General features: G+C 38.9%; 1 protein-coding gene across 1 annotated transcript; it reads right to left on the bottom strand.

Annotated features, from left to right (window-relative positions):
* Nucleotides 1-1,025: 1,025 nt before the first annotated feature.
* On the bottom strand, nt 1,026-23,583 carry Dcun1d5 (defective in cullin neddylation 1 domain containing 5). The gene is made up of 8 exons (XM_051155885.1): nt 23,235-23,583; nt 21,462-21,553; nt 16,626-16,696; nt 16,156-16,247; nt 5,009-5,117; nt 4,825-4,929; nt 3,100-3,202; nt 1,026-1,751 (listed from the first exon to the last, which is right to left on the bottom strand). Exons 1-8 carry the CDS (start codon nt 23,318-23,320, stop codon nt 1,696-1,698), a joined length of 714 nt encoding a protein of 237 aa, XP_051011842.1. The 5' UTR covers nt 23,321-23,583; the 3' UTR covers nt 1,026-1,695.
* Between the last annotated feature and the right edge of the window lie 1,248 nt (nt 23,584-24,831).

Here is a 24,831-nt window from a genome sequence, read left to right as displayed (position 1 = left end):
TCGTGAAAGAGCTCTTGCCTCTTATGTCTGTATTCCCCTACTTCAATTGCCAGTAACCACCGACTCCTCACAGAAAGTCTATAAATCTTTTCTTGTAATAAATTTTGTTTTAAAACATCATTTGTAATATTAAATGACAACACTGTTGGCATGCTAACTTCTTATAACTAACAAGTCTCATACCTAAAATGAACAATGCAGGAAAATTACCCCTATCTGAAAGAACAAGCTATTTTTTTTTCCTGCTCTGTCAGTGTTTTATACAGTTCTGTAAAGTAATTTTCTTAAGAAGGCAAACAAAGCCGGGTGAGGCAATTCATGCCTTTAATTGCCGCATGATCAACAGAGCAAGTTCCAGGACAGCCAGGTTATACAGAGAAACTGTGTCTCAACAGAACAAAGCAAAACAAACAAACAAACAAAAAGAAAAAGAAAGAAGGCAAAGAAAGTCTTCAGAATGATATCTTCCCTTAAAAAAATTCAGTACTATGATTTACTTACTAAACAAATACACGACTTAAAAAAAAAAATTTCAACCTTTACTATAAATCCCAATTGAAAATTTCTTACTGTGAAAATAGAAGGTATCTATCTCTCTCCACTCATACAATAGAACTACAGGTACTAGAGAGGATGGGCCTCAGACTTTGAGTGTGAACAGTTTTCACACAGCTAAGACCCTGGGTGATCTGAAAAACAACAGACAGGCCTGCTCTATTCTAAAACGCACCTTCCACATAAAGTATATAAGGCTGTCACAACCTTTCTGCTAGCAGCCTAAGACTGAGATAAATAGCAATTGTGTGACTCTAAATGTAAGCTGCCTCACTGGGGCCAGGGCAGAGGTCACATAGGGCAAGGTCCTGAATTTGACTCTCACAAAGGGGGGATAGATGGTCTCATGAGGTGCACAATTACACCAAGTCTCTCATCCTTCCTAATGTTACCTTCTTCTCCAGGGCGCATCCTAGCCAAGTCTACAACAGTGAGGCTCAAGTATTTTGAAGGCCCACAAAGTGCTCTCATATATCTTCATGGCTAAAATCATGCTAATTACTAAATAATGGTAAGAAAGACACAACTTCAATACTGGTTCTAAAACATTCATAAGGCTGACTTTGCTCTTGGAAATAATAACTTTTTAACTTACAGAGATACAGAAACTTACAATTCACATTAAGAATGCTTTTAAAACAAGGGTTAGAAAATAAAGACAACTTGGACATAATCTTTCCAACCCTATACTCTTTAGTTTGTGCATAAATAGCTTTTATAGAAACCTAAACTTGGAGCCCTTTCCACACTTGCAAATATTTAGATTGCTTAGTCTTTAAAGTTCTACAAAGTCATAGTGCTTTAGAACTTCAAAAGTTCAAGAAATCAAATTTACCAAAATAAATGCCACTCTGACAATTCAATGGACATCTTCACTTTAAGGCCTTTGTCACAAATCTGAATCTTTATTGTTCTGAAATAAATGTTAAAAACATAACTTGAAACAAAAATGTCAATATTCAGTCTCAGAAGACATGTGGCTCAATGCCCATCACATGTAACAAGAAAACTTCCTTTAAAAAAAAGGAAAAAAAGTACTATGAGAAGTCTTTCGTGAGAGAAAATGCACCCTCTGCATATCCTCCCTCCTCCTTGTGCATTTTCTTCACAAGATTTGCATTTTCTTCACAACAGTTCTTGCTATGATGTTTGACGGATTTTTTGCCACTCAACAAATTCATCAAGAAGAACAGGCCCTAGAAAGAAGAAACAAGTTTTGTTATAATTCAATAAACTGATTCCTCGAAATAGCTCCCAGGTGGCAAGGGCCCACCTGACCTGCCCCTCACCTCCTGCATCCTGCTCCCCCAGAGCTATTCCCTCTCAGGAGGGTTCCATCAACTCCCTTATAAAGGAGGCAAACACTGACCTTTGCCCGTGACACTGCATTCAAACACTCAGAAAATATATTTTTGTTACATCAAGAAGTATGAGCACTTGTTAAGGGGGTGTGGCCACACAAGACCTTATTGTAAAAATAGGACACAGTAAAAAGAACAGCATAAAGCAAACGCCTAGTACCTGACTGACCACTATTCTGAAAGTAAGTTTTATAAGGTTTCAAATGTTTACCAACAGAAGCCAAGTGGTCAATTTAAATGAGGTTTCAGTATTTGTATTTTCAAAATGTATGGAAAGTATGACCACGAAGAGATATGCTTGTCTTGTTTTTCTCAAAACATAAAACCTCTGGGTGTTCTTTTCTCTCTTGCTTTTAGCAGACCATGCAAAAACAGCCGGGCAGGCAAAGCAGTAAATGGCAATGTTGGAATACTGCGTGGACTGCCAAACTGGAGAGCAAGTTCAACACAAGCCACTACTTGGTTCCAACCTCTGAAACCTACAAAGGAATACAGGTGCAATGCGTCAGATTTTCTGATCCTTCAAATAAATTTACAAGCTTATTTTTATATCATACTTCTCAGTTTTAAATGCTGGTTCAACATATACAGATATGTATCTGTAGGCCCTATGTAGCCTTTGGGCTGCTAGCTGGCTGCCAAAAATGATTATTTCTTCAAACAAGAATTAAACCCAACCCCATCCTGTAGGGAAAGTACACTACATATGAGAGACAGGCTGTCTCTTTAGTACCTTGCTTCCTCCGTGCTGAAGTGTATTATTTCATTGCCATTTTTACTTAAAAGAAGGTACCTTTCCATGTACTCCTGAGAACACTGAAAACACTACAGCACCCCTAATGACAGCAGAGACCACAGCTTAAGAGTTGTACAGAATTAATTTGTTGCACTGTTGTCCTTTTAAATGCAGAAATGAAAAGGCAAGGGGCAAACTAGGGTTATGGCTTCTAGGCTGAGAAATGATCATTAGCTGTGATATCTAGTGACTGAGGAATCAAAGCTTTTCATTTCCTAGGACAGATCTTACAGTACTGCTGAATCTAGACTCTGTCTCCCCCACACCCTGATTAAGTAATGAGTTACTCTCATACTAGTTCAAACTTTTTGCTAATATTACACAACGCATAGTCTCATTTAGTATCTTTAGGAATTTTATTTTCATAGGAATTCATGATATACTTACAAGCACCATCTTCATCGTAGTTACTAAGATCGGCATGAACTGTTCTGCTGAACTCTAATACATTGTACCACTGATCTTTGTTCATAACACGGTACTTTGATTGCTGTGGAAAATGATATAAACATTTGGGCTGCAGAACCAACACTCTTATTGGGGCTTGGTTTTAGTGACTCTAGTTGTCCATTTCTTATTTGGCCTTTTCTAAAACATTTCTTCCTTTCTTAATTACTTGCTTTTCAAGGCTCATTTACATGTCACCATCTATTTTTTTCCTGAAGGCAATAAGACTAACACTGAGATTTACATATGTGTACACCCATGTGGCACTCAATTAGATCAAAATGTAGAGCCTATCTTACATGTAGTTGTTCTGACTGTGTGGTTTCCACTATACAGAACCTGTGTGCATTGTGCACTTTGAAAAAGGCATCTACAGCAGAGCTTGGATCCAAATCTGATTGTGGACACTCAATTGAATGTTCTTGAGGAAGTTACTTCTGTGGCCGAGAACTTGGCTGGAAGGAGCTCAGGGCTCCATCCCCAACAGTACAACTAGGTATGAACACGCACTAGCAATCCCAGCACTTGGGAGGCTGAAACAGGATGCTCACAAGATCAAGGATGGCCTGAGCTATCTAGCATGACCCTGTCAATGCCCTCCTTAAAACACAATCTCCTCCCAAAACCAACACCCAACCCACAACAACAGAAACAAAATAAAACCCCCAAATACCAAACTAATCCCATTTCCTCAGCAGCTAAATGATACAACTTGCTTAAACATAGCTAGGTCTCTTCAAACCCCCACAGAAATGATTATTTTCATATTTAGCTAAATGTATGTTTATTTGTTCAAGTAACAAAAAAGGTACATATCAATCATCAAAAATATCAACTTTACTGGTCACAAAGATTTACCAAGATACAAAACTGATTTACCCAGGCTTTAAATAAAACTCTCTGGTTAAGTTTTTGTGACAAGCAAACAGTATGATGTTATTTCCAATAGGAATAGAAAATGGTTAGAACTATGACCAAAGGACAAAAGTTAATAGGTTTAAAAATAAGTATAAAGTCAGACAAATGAATCAATGGAAAAAGGATCACACCTTAGAGCCGCTGGATTTAGCAGGTGCAGTAAAACTGTTAGGAGGATGTTTATGGTATGGATGTACCATGATGCACAGTAAGCAGTGTAGCAGAGGACTATGACAGCCACGCTCATATTTGTGCATACTACGTATTCACACCATACTCTATTTCTCAATATTGAGTCCAATTAGAAAATAAAAGTTTTATTGCTAAAATAAATTCAGTTGTGTATGCTTCTACCTAAGACTAGGGGGTGGGGAGTGGGACTGAGGTAGAATCTGGTGTAGAAGCTTGAAATCTGTGTGCTAGCATCCATTTTCTCTTACCAAAACCTCAAGAGAGTTAAGTTCTGGCACTGGCTCCTCCTAAGTAGAATGAAAATCCCTTGAACTTGTTTTAATGGGGTATAGAGGATGGTATCAAAGTGTTAAATGCAAGGCCTATATCTTATTACCAAGTTACACCCCACTTCCCAAGTATCTTATGTACAGAATATATTAATAGCACAAACTTTTGCCTAAAACTATCTTAGCAGATTTCTTTACGCATGCTGAATTCTTTAAAGTATAGAATTTGTTTCATCAAAGTGTATTTTCAATCTATTTTTAAACATTTTGAGATACCCATACATACCTCCAGGTACTGGTAAAATACTGAAAAGAGTGGCCACGTTCTTCCAAGCAGCAGTGCTAACATAGACTTAGCAGTATCGATATCAAGGCTTCTCTGATCTTTATCCTAAAGTATTAGTAAAAAAAATTTAAGTATGTTCATAAAGTGAAACCACTTAGGATCTGAAGGGGAAAGTTGCACCCACCCTTGCAAAATCAAAGGCGTATCTGTAGATATTCTTGAATGATGAGATGTCATTCAGCTGTGAGCGCAAAAATTCAAATCTGCTCTGTAACTTTTCTGTGCAGTCACACCTTAAAGACAGAGGCCAGAAAGAGAACAGTCTATGAGTGAGTGTATATATGAAAGTACTTTATTTATTCTTAGCTTGATAATTTAAACTAATAGATATGTTTTTACACTACCAATGCAATAATAAAGCAGAGAAGAATGACAGAGTACACTGTAGAATTTCAAGAGCACTAAATATGTCAACCAAAAATTCCAAGCAAATCCCAAACATGTCTTGGTGTAAGGGTCAGAATGTCTCAGAATGCCTGCCTTCTGGGCTCCATACCCCATGTTTGATCTTAGTTCTATTTCTTCAACAAGGGTTGAGCAAATGATAACCAGGTCATTGCTGTATTTCTTTAGAAAGTTCTTAGGCATCAGCTTAGTGAAAAGGAGTAGTACAAGTTTAGGATATCACAGAGGAAATTAACACATTAACTGACCTAATCACAAATTAGGTCAATAAAGTCAAGTCTAATCATTAAAGCATCCAACTTAAGAAAGGTGCAAATGTAAAGCTACAAACAAGTTGCTCAGGTTATATTTAAAGATGAGACAGTAACACAAACACCTAAATCAATGGAATACTCAAAAGTCTTGCTGGTTTCCTGATGCTGTTAAGCTCCACTATCTAGAGCAAGAAGGCAGGCAAGGAAGGCCTTCTCAACTGGAGTGAGTCCCCAGGTGCTCTTGTGATTTCTCAGATCCTTACTGCACTCTAGACATTTTTAGTTACCATTCTCAAGTCATGGCTATTGCTTTAGCATGCCTTTATTTCTTCTATTGGGAAAGGATGCAGAGCAGAACACAGGGCCGAACTCACACTTGCTATCAATATGAAACAACCCAACTTCCCTTGATTAAACTGGTTGTGTCATCTACTGTAACCACAGTACTCCATTCAAACTGAATTTCAGAATTTATGATGCAAGACCAAAAATCTTCCTTAGCTTAAGTCAGCAATGCAAGGGTCAATGTGGTATGGGTCATAATTCTATTTGGTATGTCACTACTGTAGTTTAATCTTTAGTACTTATAAAAAGCTGAATTTCATGTTGCTACATGTTTGATACATTGATAAGACTTTTTAAAAACATTCCTTGCTAGCTTTAATAGCATCAGAAATTGAAATAAGGAGCATTTTTGAAAACATATTAAATATTGCAACTAGCATTTGTCCAAATTGAATATAAATTTGTACTACTCAATTAACATTCAAATTTGGCCATTCAAATTTTCTATTTCTCTGTAACCCATTTTTACTATTTAATTTTTCTGATCACTTTATTACTTAACACGAACTCCAATTTAACAGGACATTATAAGGGTGGGGGATGAGAGTAATCAGTATGCATTATATATATGTATGTCATTGTCAAAGAACAAATTTGAATAATAAAAACTGATATTTATTAAATTACATATAATATTTTTAACCTATCATTGATTTTTAACTTTTTTTTTCATCCAATATCACCAGAATTTAAGTCATTTAATACAGTGTTTGAGATTGCCGATTTCCTTCTTTGAGAGAAGACCTGGAGAAACAAACACAAGCAAAGCCTTTCAGTGCATTTGGGCCTGAATGACTACAGGAGGGGCAAAACCCAAACGAGATGAGAGAGCAGCGAATCCTGAAACGTTCTTACAGAAAACAAACTACCCACTTTGACAAGATTGAGGAGAGTGTTTCTCTTCTCTCTTCTGCTAAGCATAACTGATGCACAAGGAGCATCTAAGCCATAAGATCCTGAATGAAGGTGAGCGTGGCAGCGTGCACACGTATGTAACCCCAACATTTGAGGAGCTGAGGCAGGAAGATTCTGAGGTCAAGGCCAGTGTAGGCTCATTGTAGCAAGATCTTAAATTCTGAAAGAGAAAGACTTTAAGAATGACATATGGTCATGCGGCCACTCAGCTTCTTTTTGCCTCACATATGCTTAAAGGGGCAGACAACAGCAAGTTGAGTGTGGTGGCAAATGCCTATTAGTCCCAGCTCTGGGAAAGCAGAGGCAAAAATAGAGCCATTGTGGCTAGGCAGATGGTTCAGGGAATAGAGGGCTTGTCACATGAGCTGAGGACTAAAGTGCCAGGCTGGTGTTGAGTTCTGCGTTCAACTGAAAGATCCTGCCTATAGAGTGGAAAATGACTGAGAATGACAGGGGCCTCCACATCCACGAGTACGTCAAAGTGCACACATATACCTACACACATACATGTATCATACACAGAGAAAAGGAGAAGAAAACCAAACACTACTGGTCTAAAAAAAGTAACAATAAAATACGTCCTAATGATATTCTGCTATATTCATAGATTAGTGCCCTTTTCAGCCATCATGAGACATACTTCTCTGTAGCAGATGGAAACAAAGCTTGGCTACTCAGCTCTAAATGAGGTGTCTCCATCAGATTCCCCTGAGAGCTCAGGAAACCCGTGCAAGAAGAGGCACAAGGAGTAGAGAAGCTAGAGGGGATGGAGGACAGCGGAACAAGGCTGGCTGAAACAACCCAGCAAAGCTCAGATGGACTCAGCAGCAAGTACAAGGGCCTACATGGGTCTACACCCATGTAACAGCAAATATACTATAGCTTTCAGCTTAGTACTTTGATGAACTCCTGAATGTGTGAACAAGTAGACCTTTCATTCCTGTGCCTGCTCTTGGAGCTCCGTTCCTTCTGTAGGGTTGCCTTGTTCAGCCTTGATATGATGGTTTTTGCTTTACCTTATATTTTATTTTGTTGAAAAAAATAAAACAAATGTCTTGGGGGGGGGAGGCTGGGGAAGAGCTGCGGATATAGCTCAGTGATCCAGCACATGGCCAGCAATTCCCCAGGTTCAGGAAGACAAAGAAAGAAGTAGCCTGTGAAGACAGAAGGTTTGAATTGTGAACACTATTTCAGTCAAGTATCACCAAAACTCCTAGCAATGGCGATGGAGACTGAATTAGTGCCCTAAAGTGTCCAAGTTCAGCACAACACAGTAAGAGTGATCCCTAATTCCCGCAGCGTCACAGAAGCTACACAAGAACAAGGATGTGTACTCACTCCAGGAGTAACGAACAACCAAGCTTTCTCTGCCCAGGGGTGCTATAGTTTTCTTGATGAAGAGTAAGGTCTTTACCATCTTTCAGTATTAACAAGAACACAGCCCCCGTATGGTCCGTAACTCTATGGGAATAGTGAGAAGACACTTCTACCAGATCCTGATAAAGTGTCAGGATGTTGGACTTGGCCTAACAACTCTCACTCCTGCTCAGGAGTAATAGGAAACGTTTCTTCCTGAGTGTAGAAAGGGAGCATTATTTTCTGCCTGCACTTGGCAGTCAACAGAAAACCCTCTTCTGCTGAAGTGGGGGTACAATATGCTAATTGAAAAATAAAAGGACTGACTAAGATGCAGAATTGCATGGCATAATATCCAAATTTTCCACGTTTTAACAGAAAGAGCACTTACCAAGACAAGAAGGCAGATTTCAAATGGAATGTTTAGACATATATTTTTTTTTGTTGTTTAGACATATCTTACATCTTTGAAGCATGTCATAAAAATGCTTCAAAGGTTATTAGAACGTACTAAAACAACAGAAAACTGCAAGAAAGGAAAAAAAAATCAAAAGAAATATCAAATGTAATAAAGAAAAAAGTGGAAATGTTTGGATAGCAAAAAACATCCTCAAATTTCAGTAACATAATACGTATTTTAAATAGAGCAATTACAAGCTATACACAGCCTGGGTTCATAAATAAAATTAACAAAAAACCCACAGTCCAACTAGATACACTGTTTTGAACAAACTAACTAATACAAGTAGGTTTAAAGTACATGATTGGGGGGAGGTAAAAGGCAAATATGAGCAAAGCATAGTATGTATGTATGTATGTATGAATGAAAATAGCACAGCGAAACTCATTTTTTATGATAAATAAAAATAATTTAAAGAAAGACACAGTAAAAGATTGGAAAATGATCTATCACAGAAGATTGCCAAAAGAAAACAATAGTGGCTACATTTGCATTAACTAATGAAACCTCAAGCAAAGACAGTAATGAGAACAAAGGGGACAACTGATGCGGAGGTTTTGGTCATATGTAAACATGGTCTTGTCTGAATCCCAGCCGTGGGCTATGGGGCTGCTCCAGTCTGTCCACAGCTGATAACTGCCTCCTCAGAGGGCATGTCATGTCTGTCAGCTGTGAACAACGTCTTGCAGGGGTGTGGTTCTTGTCAGTGGGGATGAAAGGCAGACCCACAGAGAAACTGGGGGCTCTGAGAAAGAAGAAGGCTGCTGATGCCCCCTTCACTACCCCCCGCCCCCCGCGGCCCGCTGCTCCTGGTTGCTGTTGATGAGGTCTGATGGTTAGAAGCTGAAGTTATCCTGAAATGAGGATGCTCTATGAGCTTAAACAGCAGGAAGCAGCTGAGGAGAACCACACCCCCTCTCCCCACTAACAGTTCTCCCCTACCTGGTGCTGGGGTGTTGGAAGAGATTGAGATGGAGTACGGAGGAAGAGATTTAAGGAACTCAAAATAAAAATAGTTGGTTAAAAGTATGCCAACAGACAACTGTATGACAATAAAAGGTCAATCCATCAAAGACATAGTGACCCTAAACATGTACCAAACCACAGTAATCTGATATGATTCCCACTCTACTCAGGTCTTAAAATGTGTCCTGTTATTAATATGCATGATAGGTTATCAGCCAGATCTTAGGGGACCAGGTATATGATTTAGATGTCCTTACAGCAGATGCCAGATGTATAAATCCTGACACAGTGAGCCCTCTCATTTTTAGCCTTGGATTATTTTTTTGTAATTTATAGATGAGTTACAGTATGCTTTTTCAAAATAAGCCTTTATATTTTATCAAGAAGTTAACCATTTTTCATGGAAATTACTGCTTTATACTTAGTGTGTCACACTGCCATAAATGCAATCCATTTTTTTGTTAAGTCTAACTTGGCTAAGGACTAGTTCCTTACAACACAGTTCATGTAAAAATAAGAAAAATCTACTCTAACTACTCATGAGAAATCAGGATCTATCATCAAGCAGTACAAAATTACAAGTAAAACAGTAAGCTCTAGTGTTAGTTGAAAATCCAGTCAACTGGGCTGGGTGTGGTGGTGCATGCCTGTAATACCAACAAGTACTCTGGGAGGGAGAGGTAGGCAAATCTCTCTGAGTTTGAGGCCAGCCTGCTGTACAAAGCGAGTCTGGAGCAGTCAAGGATACACAAAGAAACCTTGTCTCAAGTCTGGAGCAGTCAAGGATAGACAAAGAAACCTTGTCTCAAAAAACCAAAAATAAATGAAGGACTGAATAAATAAATAAGTAAAAATATTGTTTAAGTTATCGACTTACATTTTATCTTGGGATTAGGACACTAACTTGTAAATTTTTCTAAAGTCACCCTAAATGCACTTATCATTTTGTATCACGTTGTACATTTTCTATTCTCAGCACGGACAACTGTAAATACCACTCAATTCTGACTCTGAAAAGTACCAATGATGGTGCCTGACTGTCTTGAAGCATCAAATATTCAGATGATTTTTTAAAAGATGTATTTGTATGAGTGTTTGGTTTGCATGTCTGTCTGTTCACCACATGCATGTAGTACCTGCAAGGGCCAGAAAAAACATCAGATCCTCTGGAACTGGAGTTACAGAGGGTTGTCAGCCACCACGGGGAGTGGGTGTGGGCTGGGGAGGTGATGGGAACTGAGTGCAGGTCCTCAGCTAGTGCAGCAGCTGCTTCAAGCCACTGAGTCATTTCTTTAGCTTCTGACTTAATTATGTAAAAATAAACAAGCATATCACTCTCATTAGTATATAAATTTGCTTTCATCTGGCATAAATAGTTAAACTATATGTATATGTTTCAAAATGAATTTGATTTTTTTCTCAGCATATGGTTAATTGTATGCTTATTTTATATACTTATAAAACTAGCCAAAAATATCTTGGGGTCATTTCCTGTCTGGCTTCCACAGCAACTTGTATTCATGTACATATTCACATATAGAGAGACAATACACATAATTAAAAATAAAATCTTCTGAAACATAGGAATAACAACTTCATAGGAATGCTACAAGATAAATTAAACCTTTCAGCTTGGTTTCCTTATTGCTCCTGCATGTATATGTAGTTATGTATGTGCAGCCATGTAGGCTCAGGTTATCTGCATGTAGAAGACAATGTCCAATGCTTTCTCTGACTGCTCTCAACCTAACCGAGGCAGGGTCTCCCACTAAACCAGAGCTCACTGACTTGGCTAGTCTGCTAGCAGCTTACCTTTGGGATGCCCTGGCTCTCCCACCCCAGCTCTGTGGGCTCCACTATGGTGCCCGTCCAGCCTTCTGGTGTGGACACTGGGACACATGACTTGTGTTGCCAAGTGCTTTATCCACTCATCTTCCCAGCCCCATTTCTTACTTTCAAACAACAATTTTGGAGTATCTCATGGGAATATTATGTGAAACTGCTCCTTCTGAGACACACACCTCATTCACCTCACCTACACTACACAGTGATGTCCAAATATGTCCTAGCATCCATAAAGCTTTCATTTAGATCTTGTGTAGAGAAAGAAGCTAACACCACCAACTGGGTCCCCCCCTTATTTAAGTGTATGGGCGTTCTGTGTCTTTATATACTGGGCACGTGTGTGCCAGGTAACTGCAGAGGTCAGAGTTACAGACTGTTGTGAGCCACCATGTAGGTACTGAGAATTAAACCCAGGTCCGCTGCAACAACAGCCAGTGCTTTTAACTGCTGAGCCACCTCTCCAGCCCCTATTTACTTTTATTAAGGTTAGGATGGTGCAGATAGCTCCACATTTATCACCAATATTATAAGCACATTAACACAACTATAAAACCAGGAACCATAACCAGGCAATTATCAATACCACACAATTCCCAAATAAATTCAGTAGTTCAGACTCTCAGTAATTTCCAAACTTAGAAAGAACATTACTATATATACTTAAACAGTCCATCATAAATAGTAAGAGATTATGTTTTTAAATAACATTCAATAAAACCAAAGAGATTTTTTGGTTCCTGGCACAATGAAAGATTCCCAAAGACAGAGTGGTTTGAATGAGTACAGAATGGGCTTCAATTTTAACATAAGGATTTAGGCAAAAATACTTCAAGAAACGTCTAAACAAGAGGAATGTTCACGTATGCACCAGACCTAAGTGAGGCTCTCTTCCTACTGTGTGAATGCCAGTAAGTATGTTGTGGCACGCTGACGTAACAGAACTGTATCATGTTTCAGATTAAGAATCTTTTCTGCATACTAGAAACACTGTTTACCCCTCAAGGAACAGGAACGTAGAAGGCGGCACTTTGAAATTGTCAGACTCTGAGAAGAACAGAGAGAAGAAATGCTGGAGATCGGCATTTGGCCTAAACTCCAAGTGGATGGGAGTCACACACACCTACCACACCACTCCCCTGTCTACAAACACCACCAATCAAATCAAAGTTCCCCACTCTTCCCTTTCTTAGGATTTAGTCAAGCCAGTCCTTTTCCTTTTTGACAAAGTCCAGGTCACAAGATAAAGCCCAGAAAATGTGCAACATGGCCCCGTCTGGAAGGAAATTTACTATTTACTCCTACAACTGTTACTGTCATGATGACTACCACTGCTTTTCGTTACCACGACCACGTACAGTCCCTCAAAAGGTTGAGATGACAGTTTTCTCCACCAGGATGGTTTCTAACCCTTACGCCAACACCAAATATTTAGCGAGCAGATGTGGGAGAAGTTCTCTGCCCAGTGTAACATGCTGGGGAAAAACCTCCCAAGAATCTTTAGAACTATGTTCCTTAGACAGAGAAAAATAAAGATCCACAGCCTCCCAAGAACATGGAAAATAGCACATCTTAACAGGGACAAGGTTCAGCTTCTATAAAACCCTCAGGAGACCCTAAAACATCAACAACACTCACTTAAACACTATTGCAAAACTCTTGTGTGATTCCTAAGCTCAAAAATTGGATTATTTCCCAAAACATATGGTTTAAATTCCCTCTACATGTTAGATAAAATACTAAATAATGTAACACTATTATTCCATATAGCTGAAATTTTAAATACACCCTGGCAATATTATATACCTTGTGATTCCAACAATTAGATTACCTCTTTCAAATCCTATGAAACATAAAATTGCCAATTATTTATAACTCTGTGCTTGACAAATTATTTCATACAAAACGAAGTAATTTATAGAACATCTATAAGAACACCTGTAGACAGGTGTTTTTTTAAAAAATATTCTAAAACTTGTGAAGCATTACAACATCCAGATAATTAATCGTTATTATTTTAGTTAAATATTCCTGACCTGCATGCACAAATTATTCTTTAGTGGCATTTTACTCAAAATTTCTATGAACTAAAAAGTAAGTTTAAACCCTTCAGTTGAGAGTTATCTAGATGATCTGAAGACTATCAGATTCTTAGCTTAAATTCTAAAACAACATCATCTCAAGGGAAATAGAACATAGTTCCATATTTTATTATGTTAAATCAAATAAATTAACACCTATCTGTTTTTATACTAAGGTGGATTGGTTGGCATCTCTTAATTTAAATTTCACATTATAAACTATCTCTTCACTATCCAGTACGTCACAAGGTTATAGCGGTAGACTTGGCCAGTTGGGGAGACACCATGTACTCTGAGGGCAGTCTAGATCACAGGGAAGGGAAATCGCTTTTCTCCAGGCAAATTTCAAGACTATGTTATTCTATCAGAGTCATGGATGAAATCTGAGTGAGAGACACTTCTAGCAGTGCTTTGCATAGTCTGTTAGCCTTTTGTAGCAGAATGACAACAGAAATCATGTTCACAGGCTAATCAAATCCTATCCTTGTACTTAAGACCAATACTAATTATTTAGGAAAAATCTAAGTCATATTTTGTAGTAAAATATTTTGAAGTACAATAATTACATTAACTATGGAAAGAATACCAATAAGGAACTTTTTGGTTTACAAATACAAAATCACCTATAGGCTGCTACTCCCCCAAAAGCAAACTATTAAAAAAAAAAAAAACCCAAAAAACAAAAACAAAAATCACAATAGTGTCAAAGTGTTTTCACCATTAATATACCATATTAGACCTAACAATGTTAATAAGATGGAGCTTCATAAATATGAGTTTATATTATTTGCACAGCTCGGCTTATTTCTACATAGTCTTTTTACTAAAAGCTAATTATATGATGAGAAAGTTTTTTAAAAACTTGCAATTAAAGCATGACAGAATTCACTCTTCTCAAATACTATAAAATGAAATGGCTTCTATTTTATTAAAGAAATCCATACATGAAAGGGGGGAAAAGGAAAGAGAAAGAAACTTAAGCTGCAGGGAGCCAAGACCATAGCCGGCAAGCATCTTGGACCTTGGCATAATACATTGAGTGGACCTGGGGCAGGCTGTCTTGTGACCTCTTTCCCTCCTTGCCTTGGGGTACATTCCAGAAGGCTGCCTGGTGACCTCTTCCTCTCCCTCAAGGTACTCTCTAGCTGTTCTCAGTATTCCCGGAATTACAGTGGCCTTCAGAGGATAAGGGAAACAAAGTCTATAGATAACACCTTGTGGTTCCAGATGCCTAACAATTCCACCCAGCCCCAGAACCACAGGGGCCCTCGCCCTGCCAAACTTCCTGACTTCTTGAGATCTTGTGAAAACCGCCCACCCGGATCACCCCACTCAGCCTCCTGCTTCAGTGGTATATGACTGCCTGTGAGAAAATAAAATTTTGTCAGCTTGACCAGACTCCTTGAATTGCTGTCCATTCTTCGCATCTCTTGTCCCCCATTCTCTCCCTTGGGGTCCGAGGGTCCCAGTTGATTGTCGGGCGGGTCGGGACATTAAGCCAGGCATGGTACCTTATGTTTTTAATCCCAGCACTGGGGAGGCAGAGGAAGGCAGATCGATGTGAGTTCGAGGCCAGCCTTGTCTACAAAGCAAGTCCAGGACAGCCAGGATGACATAGAGAAGCCCTGTCTTGAAAAACCAAAAAGAAAGAAAGAAAAAAAAAAAAAAAAAAAGAAAGAAAGAAAGAAAGAAAGAAACTTAAATTCTAGATCCTAAGTCTGCCACAAGAAAGTACGGAAACTTCACTAAGTATTTTGTTAACCGTTTTGCATCTCACGCTCCTTATTTATAAATTAAAGGGGAAAACTGGTTTTAAATTTTATCGTAGAAATTATCATTTGGCTCATCTGAGAAAAGGACTTTACCCAAGGAATGAATATGTATGTGTGTGTGTGTGTGTGCACGCGCGCGTGCATGCTTATTCATATAGTGAATACTGACCAGTCTCATCTCCGACTTATCACTGTCTTTCCAATAAATCGCTTTATCAGTTACACAATGGTAGGACTTATGCCTGTGAACATGTTCTCCCTCCCCCCATGTATGTTAATGTTGGTTTAATAATAGAAGAAAATAAGGCACCCAAAATTCAAATTCATAATCTCACTGTCCGGTAAATACATAGACATCCTTTCTTAAGAACTGAGTGCTAGATAAACAAGAATTAAAAATAGTTTACATGTGCTAGTAAAACCATTATCAACACAGAAAACTATAAGGTTAATAGCACAGTGTTGTCTTAAAAGTTTAACTGAGGTCAGGGATGTGGTACAGCACTGTGTTAGCCTGTGCAAAGCACTGGGTTCAATTCTAAGCAATGGAAAACAAAGGAACAATAAATTAAGAGTGGGGAAAGCCTTTTGTTACTCAAACCTGTCTGTGAACAAGTAACCATTTTTTATCCTCCCATCACATGAATCAACATGCTTTAAGTAGCCTGAATTTTTTCTTAAAGAATATGAAAAAGACAATTATTCATTTGGAAAACCAGAATATAATTTTGCTAGTACCCAAACTGATTTTTTATAAATTAAACCAATTTGATTATTTTTAATGTGAAATCTTACTCCTGAAAATGATGAAGCATAAAATATAAACAAGATCTTTACATAAGCCACCAAATTTGTTTTTTAAAAAATGTTCTTACTGTAATGAGGTCATTCCCTTTAACCATTCTTCCTTGGTAAAAAATCCCATGCTTTCAGCCTCCAATTTCCACGCTAAAACTAACATAATAATCTGGAAAGAATAGAACATAAATGACAGGGAAAAGTCATCAGAGATAATCATGTCTGCATTCATCATGGAGCACATTTTCAAACAATGATTTTGCACTGTCCACTAAACACTACAGGCTCTGTATTGTTAATTACAAAGCAATGACCTTGCCAGTCTTAAGGCAGTGTTTATGAAGGTAGACTCTCACTCCATTACAAACTATATTTGTATCAAGAGACAAACTTAGCCTGATTTTAAAAAGGAAAAAAAGGCATAGGTGTGAATTTATAATATTAAACATGAAGAAAAAGCTTAATATATTAAAGCCTCAACTTTTAGAAATTTATGAAGAAAATGTTATAATCTACTTGGTTCATAGTACTTAGAAATAAAACATACATTTTCAGGTTCAACACCAATGTCTTCACAAAATTTTTCCATTCCTTCTGGCCCTACAATTTCATCAGGACCTTCAAAGACAAAATAATTTATATTATTTTATTACAATTTATTATGATCATGAATAAACTATTATACTAAAGGCACCCGTGAAAATAACACATTTTTACAAATAAGTACATTTGAATTTTAGCATAGCTTTTAAAAATAAAAATATGTCAAAATCTTATTCCTTAAATTTGACATTACAATATGAATTAAGGATTTTTTAAACTTTTCTTAAGATAAGGTCTTAAGAATGCATGTAGCTCTTACTGGCCTGGAATTCACAGAAATGCATCTGCTTCTGCCTCTGAGTGGTGGAATTAAAGGTGTGAGCTACCATGCCCAGTAAGTTAAGAACATTTTTTTAAAAAGGACCCTAAAGAACTATTCCACTCGTATAGTTCAATAATTTGCAAAAACAACAAATCTAAATAAAAGTGAACTTACTCATTAAAAACAAACAAACAAACCCAAACTCAAACCCAAAACCCCAAAACCTACTAAGAAATTATTCTGAATAAAAACTTTGACAGTATAACGCTATAAAGCACATAGACCAAAGCATCTTTTTTTTGTTTCTTATTTTAAGCCAGAGCACTAAAGGTCAGTGCAGTTCTTCAACTCTTTTTGTTGTTGTTGCTGTTGCTGTTGTTAGATTTCCAAAATACAGTAACTGTATTGTTGCTAATTTTTCTGAGCCTTGAAATGACCTACATCAAATGTTATGATTTGAAATATTACATAGATTTATCATTACAAAAATGTCTTGAAACAATGTTCCAAAATTATCCAAAAGAAGCTTTTATTTTCCTTAAAAAACAAATCAAAAAACCCTAAAAACCTAACTTAAAAAACAAACAAACAAAAAGACTTGAAGATAAAAAACACCAAACACCAAAATTAAACAGGCCAATGTCTACACACCTCAATGGACTTCTCAGCTGGAAAGGCTTGAAAACTCCACTCTTGACTTTGCGATTTCACTACTAGATTTAATATTTTTATACTCTTATCCACCACCAAAGTGAAAAGCTCATGGCAAGAGGTAGAATTAGAGAAACAATGAGCTTGTTTAATATCTTCTAACAATAACTTCTACCTATTTGTTTCATTCCATTCTTCCTCATTCCCTAATAGCTCAGCCTTTCTTGTTCTCTTTTCTACATGTTGCACTGTCTTACATGTACATTTGCTTACAAACATACCTATCTAGACTCTGAACATGGAATCTGAGGAAGACCATGCAGTTTTCTTCTTGAGACTCTGTCCTCCTTTAATGTTGTACACTTTAACTTTCCTTTCTTCAACAATTAGAAAATACTCCAGCTTTAGCTAGTCAAGGTACACGAGTTTAGAATCCCGGCATTTGGTTAGTAGAGGCAGGAGGATCAGATGATCAAGGCTAGCTTGGCCTGCACAGGACCACAGATCAAAACAAAGCCAGCCCTACAGACGTAAGTCATAGTCTACACTAATCTTAGCAGGTACATCTCACAGTACTATAATTAGGTCACAGGTACAAACATAAAGCCAATGTCTTATAAATGTTCTTAGTAGGAAAATATAACCCTCTATTATGTGTTCAATATATTCTTACAGTCTGAAATGAATGCCAAAATGATGTTAACACATGAATAGAAACCAAATCAGTTATATAAAACACATATATGCTCTTAGCCAGACAAGATCTGTGCGTGGTAAGTGACTTCCCAAAAGCAATGGAAATACGGGACGTAAGTGTAAAGCAAAGCCTATCCCAAAGTTCACTCCCTAACCGAATGTCAATTATTCTTTTAAACTACAGTGTTCTCAGAAAAGTACAAGCCAGGTAAGATGCATGCAAATTAATTCAATCATTTCTTTCAAGCTCTCTGACTTCCAATTTAAGCAGTCATGGAACTGATTTAGCTCACCTTATATTTCACTAAGACTAAGGAACTCTAATTGTATTTTTATTCTTTGTAACAGATTTTAAAAATGTTCTTTCAATTTGTGTTTTCCCCTTAGAGCCTTATTATACAATTGGTTTTCTATATCTAAATTGTATAGATATGGATTCACAACAAACAGCTCACTAAGAATATCTGGAAGATAGTCAGGATAGTCCCAGCCCCTGGGAGAAAGAGGCAAATGGGTCAAAGTCAGTGTGCTCTGGGTTGTGGGATACACGCCTTTAATCCCAGCACTCCACAGGCAGAGACAGGCAGATCTCTGTGAGTTTGACAGAAGTTAATTTTGGGAAGCACACACACACATACATACATACATACCCAGTATGTCTGAAGATGCTCTAAGGCTCTTAATAATAATACCACCTAACATTATTGAGCTCTGACCATGCATCAGGTACTAGGCTTTGCCTGTATCGTCCACTCTGAGTAGGCCTAGCTTACAGTCTCCATCACAAAGGATATCCCCATTTGATAAGAAGGAACATTTACTGTTCATTCAGCAAAGGGCTGATCCCTTATCAAGGAAGTTGCTGCCAAAATAGTCTCTGCAGAAACTTTGTTAAGGACTGTACTGAATTTCTAGTACTCCCACATACTATAACCTGTAACTCCTTGCTATACACATATTGTTTACAATGGTCTCCCTCACTAGGAGCCACATTTGAAAGCCTGGACCATGTCCTGATTTTTTCATTATTATATCCCAATTAATACCACTGTGTAGTCCTCACCGAAAAGCATTCCATAAATATTCATCAAATTCCTCACTTAATGACAGAAGATAACCTCAAGTTTACTTTACTAGCATTTTTTTTCCAGTAGAAATGAAATTTGATTGATTTACATAGTCTTGGTCTTGAGGGTCAGTCAGCTGTGGTTTGAATCCTGGCTCTTGTACCATATCATCACTGGCAATTTAATCTAACCCTGAGTTTTTATTCATAAAACGAGGGTACCATCTCTTACTTGACAGATGGTTACAAGGAAAACAATATACTATCAAAACAATGATAGTAATTATTAACTAGAACAATGATAGTAATTATTAGCATTGGCTGTTAAACATGTTACAGAATAGAAAATAAATATTTAATTCAAATCTTAAAGCACCCAAGGAATTTCCAATAAAAGCTAAAAGAAGCAAGCATGAAAGAAAGAAAGAAAGAAAGAAAGAAAGGAAGGAAGGAAGAAAAGCAAAGAAAGAAAGAAAGAAAACACACACACTGATAATCTTTATGGTATTTAGTAACCTTTGTAAAGTAAAATAAAAATGAGGACCTTTTGATTCTATATAATATATATGTAAAACTGACATTTTTAATAATGGGTCAACATTTTAAATAGAGGTCAGTAAAAAAAAAATTCTCTACATTTAAATTGGGTTAGTGGTTGTCTTGGGATACCAGTAATAGCATTTATTTCCCCTGATCTAGAAAGAATCTATTCCGCTACTAAACAATTTTTAAATTATACAATTGAGTTCACTCTGCTGATCCCAATAGCAAAGTTGCTGCCCCCTTTTCAAACTAGCCTAGCTTTCCATACAGTTAGCTGGAACTTTGTAAGTTAAGACACTAACACTTAGTACCTTAACATGGCTAGTACAAATATAAGGCAATAATTGCTATGTATTTTTACTTTACGGAAATACTTTTGAGAATAATAATGATAAGAGAGAAAAAATGAGGGAAGCAGATAAAAAAACAAGAAAGAGAGGGGGGAAAAAAATCAGTTTTAGTATCAAAAGACCAAAACCATTCTAAGGAAGAAAAACTGTCATCTATGCTCATGTGGAAGTCAATAGTCAGGAGGAAACAAGTATTCTTCCCTGTTCATAGCTTTGCTCATCTTGGACTAGACGTTCTTCAACCACTTGTTAGACTCACCTTAGGTTAGTTTGCTCCTATAAGAAGATTCTCCTGATGCTTTCAGAGTTGGGTTTTATACTATTTCTATCAATTATTATGTGTCTTCATGATCTAGTATTTAACACACCGTAGTATTAGCATTTAAAAAAAATTTATTATTGCATTTGTTGCAGAAATAAAAGTTTAAAGCCAGGCATGGTAGTGGTGCACACATGTAATACCAGCCTGCGGGAGGCAGAGGAAGGTGGCTCTCTGTGAGTTCCAGAACAGCCAGAGCTCTTACACAGATAAAACCCATCTTGAAAAACCAAAACACACAAACAAACAGAAACGTAAAATTAAAGGGTAAATGTGTTGTATATCTCTGAAACTTAGATTGTTTGCCACAGCACCTTAAAAGCTTCAGAAAATGTTTCTAGTTCAGAAAAAAAGAGAGAATGCTGAACAGATAAATGTTTTGCATATTGTTTCCTAGAATATTGATCAGAGAACACTTTACAAAGCTGGGCATGGTGGCACATGCCTTTAATTCCAGCAGAGGCAGGTGGACGGTTTCTGAGCTTGAAACCCGTCTAGTCTACTGAGTGAGTTCCAAATAGCCAGGACTATGGAAAGAAACCCTGTCTCACACATCAAAACAAACAAGCAAACAGACCAACAGACAACAAAAACATAAAAGAAAAAGCTTTACCCACTTCTTCCCCAGAATACTTTAGTCAGTGCATTTAAAGTGACTGTTTCTATTTATACACACACAGTAAATGAGTTTCTCCTCTCTTACAAACAACAGATTATAAAGTACTAGTCTTGGAATGGCGCTACATTCCAAGCCAACCCTCGACCCTTGAGGCTTGAGCATAATCCCAGCAGACAGTACTAAAACAAAACAGGCCAGCAATGAGTAACGTTTAAAGAATAAAACACAGCTTTCAATGCACACGACTGTTATCTTGTTCCATTAATTTCATTACCTGCATACTCATAAAACCAAGCCAGGCACTTCTTTCTTGAAAAGTCTTCCTCTCCACTGATTAGTCTAGCAGGAGGCTGGGATCTGCAATAGCTTGGAAAACACACAAATGTCTAAGACTTACTAAGACTCATCTCTTAGTGAAGAACTAGGTTCAAGAATTGCTTCCATGTAAATGCAACACAGTGGTTTCTAAGTTAGCCTTATGGGGAAAGGGGATAATGTATTAGCAGTAAGTATCTGTACTTTATGCATACGAATTTCTGACCAATGAAACTCAAATGCTACTTTGCTTGCTACCAAATTCCAAAAATAGCAACTAAAATGATTTCCTCAGATTTCAAGATTATAAAGAAGTGCAGCCTCAAGTCTCAACCCAAGACTAGTAAATAAAGTGTAAGTCTCTCCCTCTCTGAACTCCTCACGCTGAGCTTGCTCTCACCACTACGCTAGACAGCCATTGAATGCCTAAGGCGATTCTGCTGATTTGTATGAAAATCCCTGTTCTAATTTAGTCTGAACCACATGAAGTCTAATGATACTGCCCCTTTAACTATTTTAACTGGCCTAATTTAAGTATCTTACATATGATTCTCAAAGAGTTAATAAAGGTTAAGCAAAATGTTAACTATCAGAGGACACAAAGAAACTGTATCAGATTAACCACCCAACAACTATTACTTAGTTAAACTTGTTAAAACACACCAAGGGACCAAGGGAGAGGGGAACAACTGATTAAAAAAGATTAGGATTAAACATGTCACCTCCTTCATGTTTTAAGCAGCGCATTTCTCACTGCATTTCTCTTTACAGAGGTCTCTCCTTTGTGCAGTGCCGGCTGTCTTGTTTTAACGGTAGCATTTTAACTTGTCACTTTCAGTGTCAACCATTAACACAAAGACAGCCCAAAGGACGAGGGAGGGAGGAATCCCAGTTCTCAAAACTAAACTGCAATGATTTTCCGCAGCAATTAGGTTTCTGCGGAGTGAACTCAGGCCACGGAGGGAGCCATGGGCTCAACAACAGCGCTGCTCTGTTTTCTTCGTCTCTAAGACGGCGCAGAGCACGATGGCTTACAAATGACTAAAACGGACTGCAGAGCTAACCACGTCTCAACGCTAGGAGAAAAAAAAAAAAAAAAACCCACACAGGGCCATTTCCAACTCTCGGTAGGGGACTGGTACAGGTGGAGTGGGGACTTAGAGGCTCTAGTGATTTAAAAGGCCTCCTGCTGGGACCATCTCGGTTTAGGCCACTTCAAATGCTAACTCAGGAGACCAATTATAGCCTAGGCTGCCTTTCTCCCCATTCCCAACGCAGCTGTCAACATTCTTTCTGCTCTGCTCCTTTCTTCGCACTCTGACATTTAACAACGTGTGGGCCAAGCTTTCCCCTTGGTTTAAGTGAGGCCCAGGGACGCCGTGAACCCTGGCAAAGCTGCCCACTTCTCGGCTGGGAAACGGGAATTTAGGGGGAAGAAGGGAAGGGGGAAAGCGCATGGTTGACGTCCGGCCGGCTGGCTCCTACCCTCTGGGCACTCAAGACAACGAAGTGAGGGCGACTCGCAGAGCTCGTCCAAGTACGCCAGAGCGCCCGCACAGGCGAACACGAGGTTCGGTCCCGCACGGAGGAAGACACTCCGGGCTCCTCACCGACCGCCTCGCCTGAGGACAGAGCTCGCCCCTCTCGTCGCAGCGAGCGGCCGGCGGGCGGCCTGTCCCGCACCGGAGGAGGAAGGAGCAGACAGAGCCTGCGGGTTGTGGGCAGGTGGTACCTGGAGATTTTACACTTTTTGAGGCCCGCGTCTTCGGCGACCGCCGCTGCCACTCCGGGGGCTTTTCTCTTCTTCTTCACTGGCATCTTCCGCCTTCCCCGGCAAGGTGGACAGGGCGGCCGGGGAGGGGGGTCGCGCTCCGCCGCAGGCCCCGCAGCGCCGGTTCCTGCCTGCCAGGGACCGCAGCGGAGGCCCGAGGCGCGACCCCGCCCTGGGTCTCCTTCTTAGGGCTGGTACGGGACAGCGCAGCGCTTCGCCCGGCGGTACCGCGGCTCGGGCTTTCCAGGGGCAGGGAACGCCGACAGCGCGGCACTTAAAGTAGTCACGAAGAGCAAGGCGGCTCGGCCTGACCCGGAAGCGGATGGCTCTACGCCGGAAGTGACGCACAGTGGCGCGGGTGGGGTGGGGGCGGATCTCCCTACCTCCGGGATTTTTAGGATTCGGGTCACTGCAGGCCGTCCTGGTTGGCCTGAGTTTCTGGGGCTGGTTCCCAGCGGGAAATCATTTATAAAATCATGAACGCTCCACGGATGGCGAGCGAAGTAATCTGGTGAGGAAACCATGCGTGAGTGTGCCCACTCCTGATGTGCAGCGTCCTTCGTGGGCCTAAGATCCGCTGCCCACGCCCCTTTGTCCGCCTCTGTCCTCTTCTCGCTCTTGCAGGGCTTGTGGCTTCCCCAGTGGCGAGGCAAAGCCTCCAAGTTTTACTTCTGAGGAACTCTCTTCTTGGATTCGAGACTGGAAAACTGACCCTCTAAAGAGGGTTTGGGGGGAACAATTTTGATGGGGTACTCTCAAGATACTGGAATCACGTCACTTCTAAATGGAAATACTGTTCATAAGAGGGGTTATTGTTTTTTAAAGTTTACCACCTAGAAGATGTTTAGTGAAACAAGTTCATGTTTGTAAGCCAGCTGTGATAGAAGATTAAGTTTCTTTAAATTCTATCCCTGTGGTTCTGTGACACCGTCCTGGGAGAAAGTCAAGGAGAAAAACAGAGAAACTGGAGTTATAATGAGTCCCAAATACATAATATGCCCTGACATTCTCAGTTTTGTAAGCCAAGACCTTTCACTGTTTGGTACATACAGTTAAAATTTTTTAACAATGAAAATAAATGTTCCAACTTACAATCCTTCATCTATTATAAACAATGCATAAAACATTGTTCCTATGTGAAAATTACAAAATCTAAGTTCTATAGACAAAACTACTTACAGAAAGTAGAGGTGAAAGATGTGCAAGGGTTTTTGGGGGGGTTGTTGTTGGTTTGGTTTGGTTTGGATTTTTGGTTTTTTTTTTTTTTTTAAAGATTTATCTATTTATTTATTTATTTGTTATTATGTATACAGTGCTTTGCCTGCGTGTACACCTGCAGGCCAGAAGAGGATATTAGATAACGTTACAGATGATTGTGAGCCACCATGTGGTTGCTGGGAATTGAACTCAGGTCCTCTGGAAGAACAGACAGTGCTCTTAACCGCTGAGCCATCTCTCCAGCCCAGGATTTTTGTTTTTTTTGAGACAAGATTTCTCTGTGTCTCCCTGGCTGCACTAGAACTTACTCTGTAGACCAGGCTGGCCTCAAACTCACAGA

The sequence above is a fragment of the Acomys russatus genome, chromosome 14, assembly GCF_903995435.1.
Source record: "Acomys russatus chromosome 14, mAcoRus1.1, whole genome shotgun sequence".
Lineage (NCBI taxonomy): Eukaryota > Metazoa > Chordata > Mammalia > Rodentia > Muridae > Acomys > Acomys russatus.
This window is presented reverse-complemented; position numbering and strand designations above follow the sequence as displayed.

Coding starts and splice junctions, on each gene's coding strand:
- Dcun1d5 (XM_051155885.1), bottom strand. CDS start 23,320: ATGCCAGTGAAGAAGAAGAGAAAAGCCCCCGGAGTGGCAGCGGCGGTC. Junction 16,697..21,461: donor TTGGTTTTATGAGTATGCAG/GTAATGAAATTA, acceptor TTGTCTTTGAAG/GTCCTGATGAAATTGTAGGG. Junction 4,930..5,008: donor ACGCCTTTGATTTTGCAAGG/GTGGGTGCAACT, acceptor CTAATACTTTAG/GATAAAGATCAGAGAAGCCT.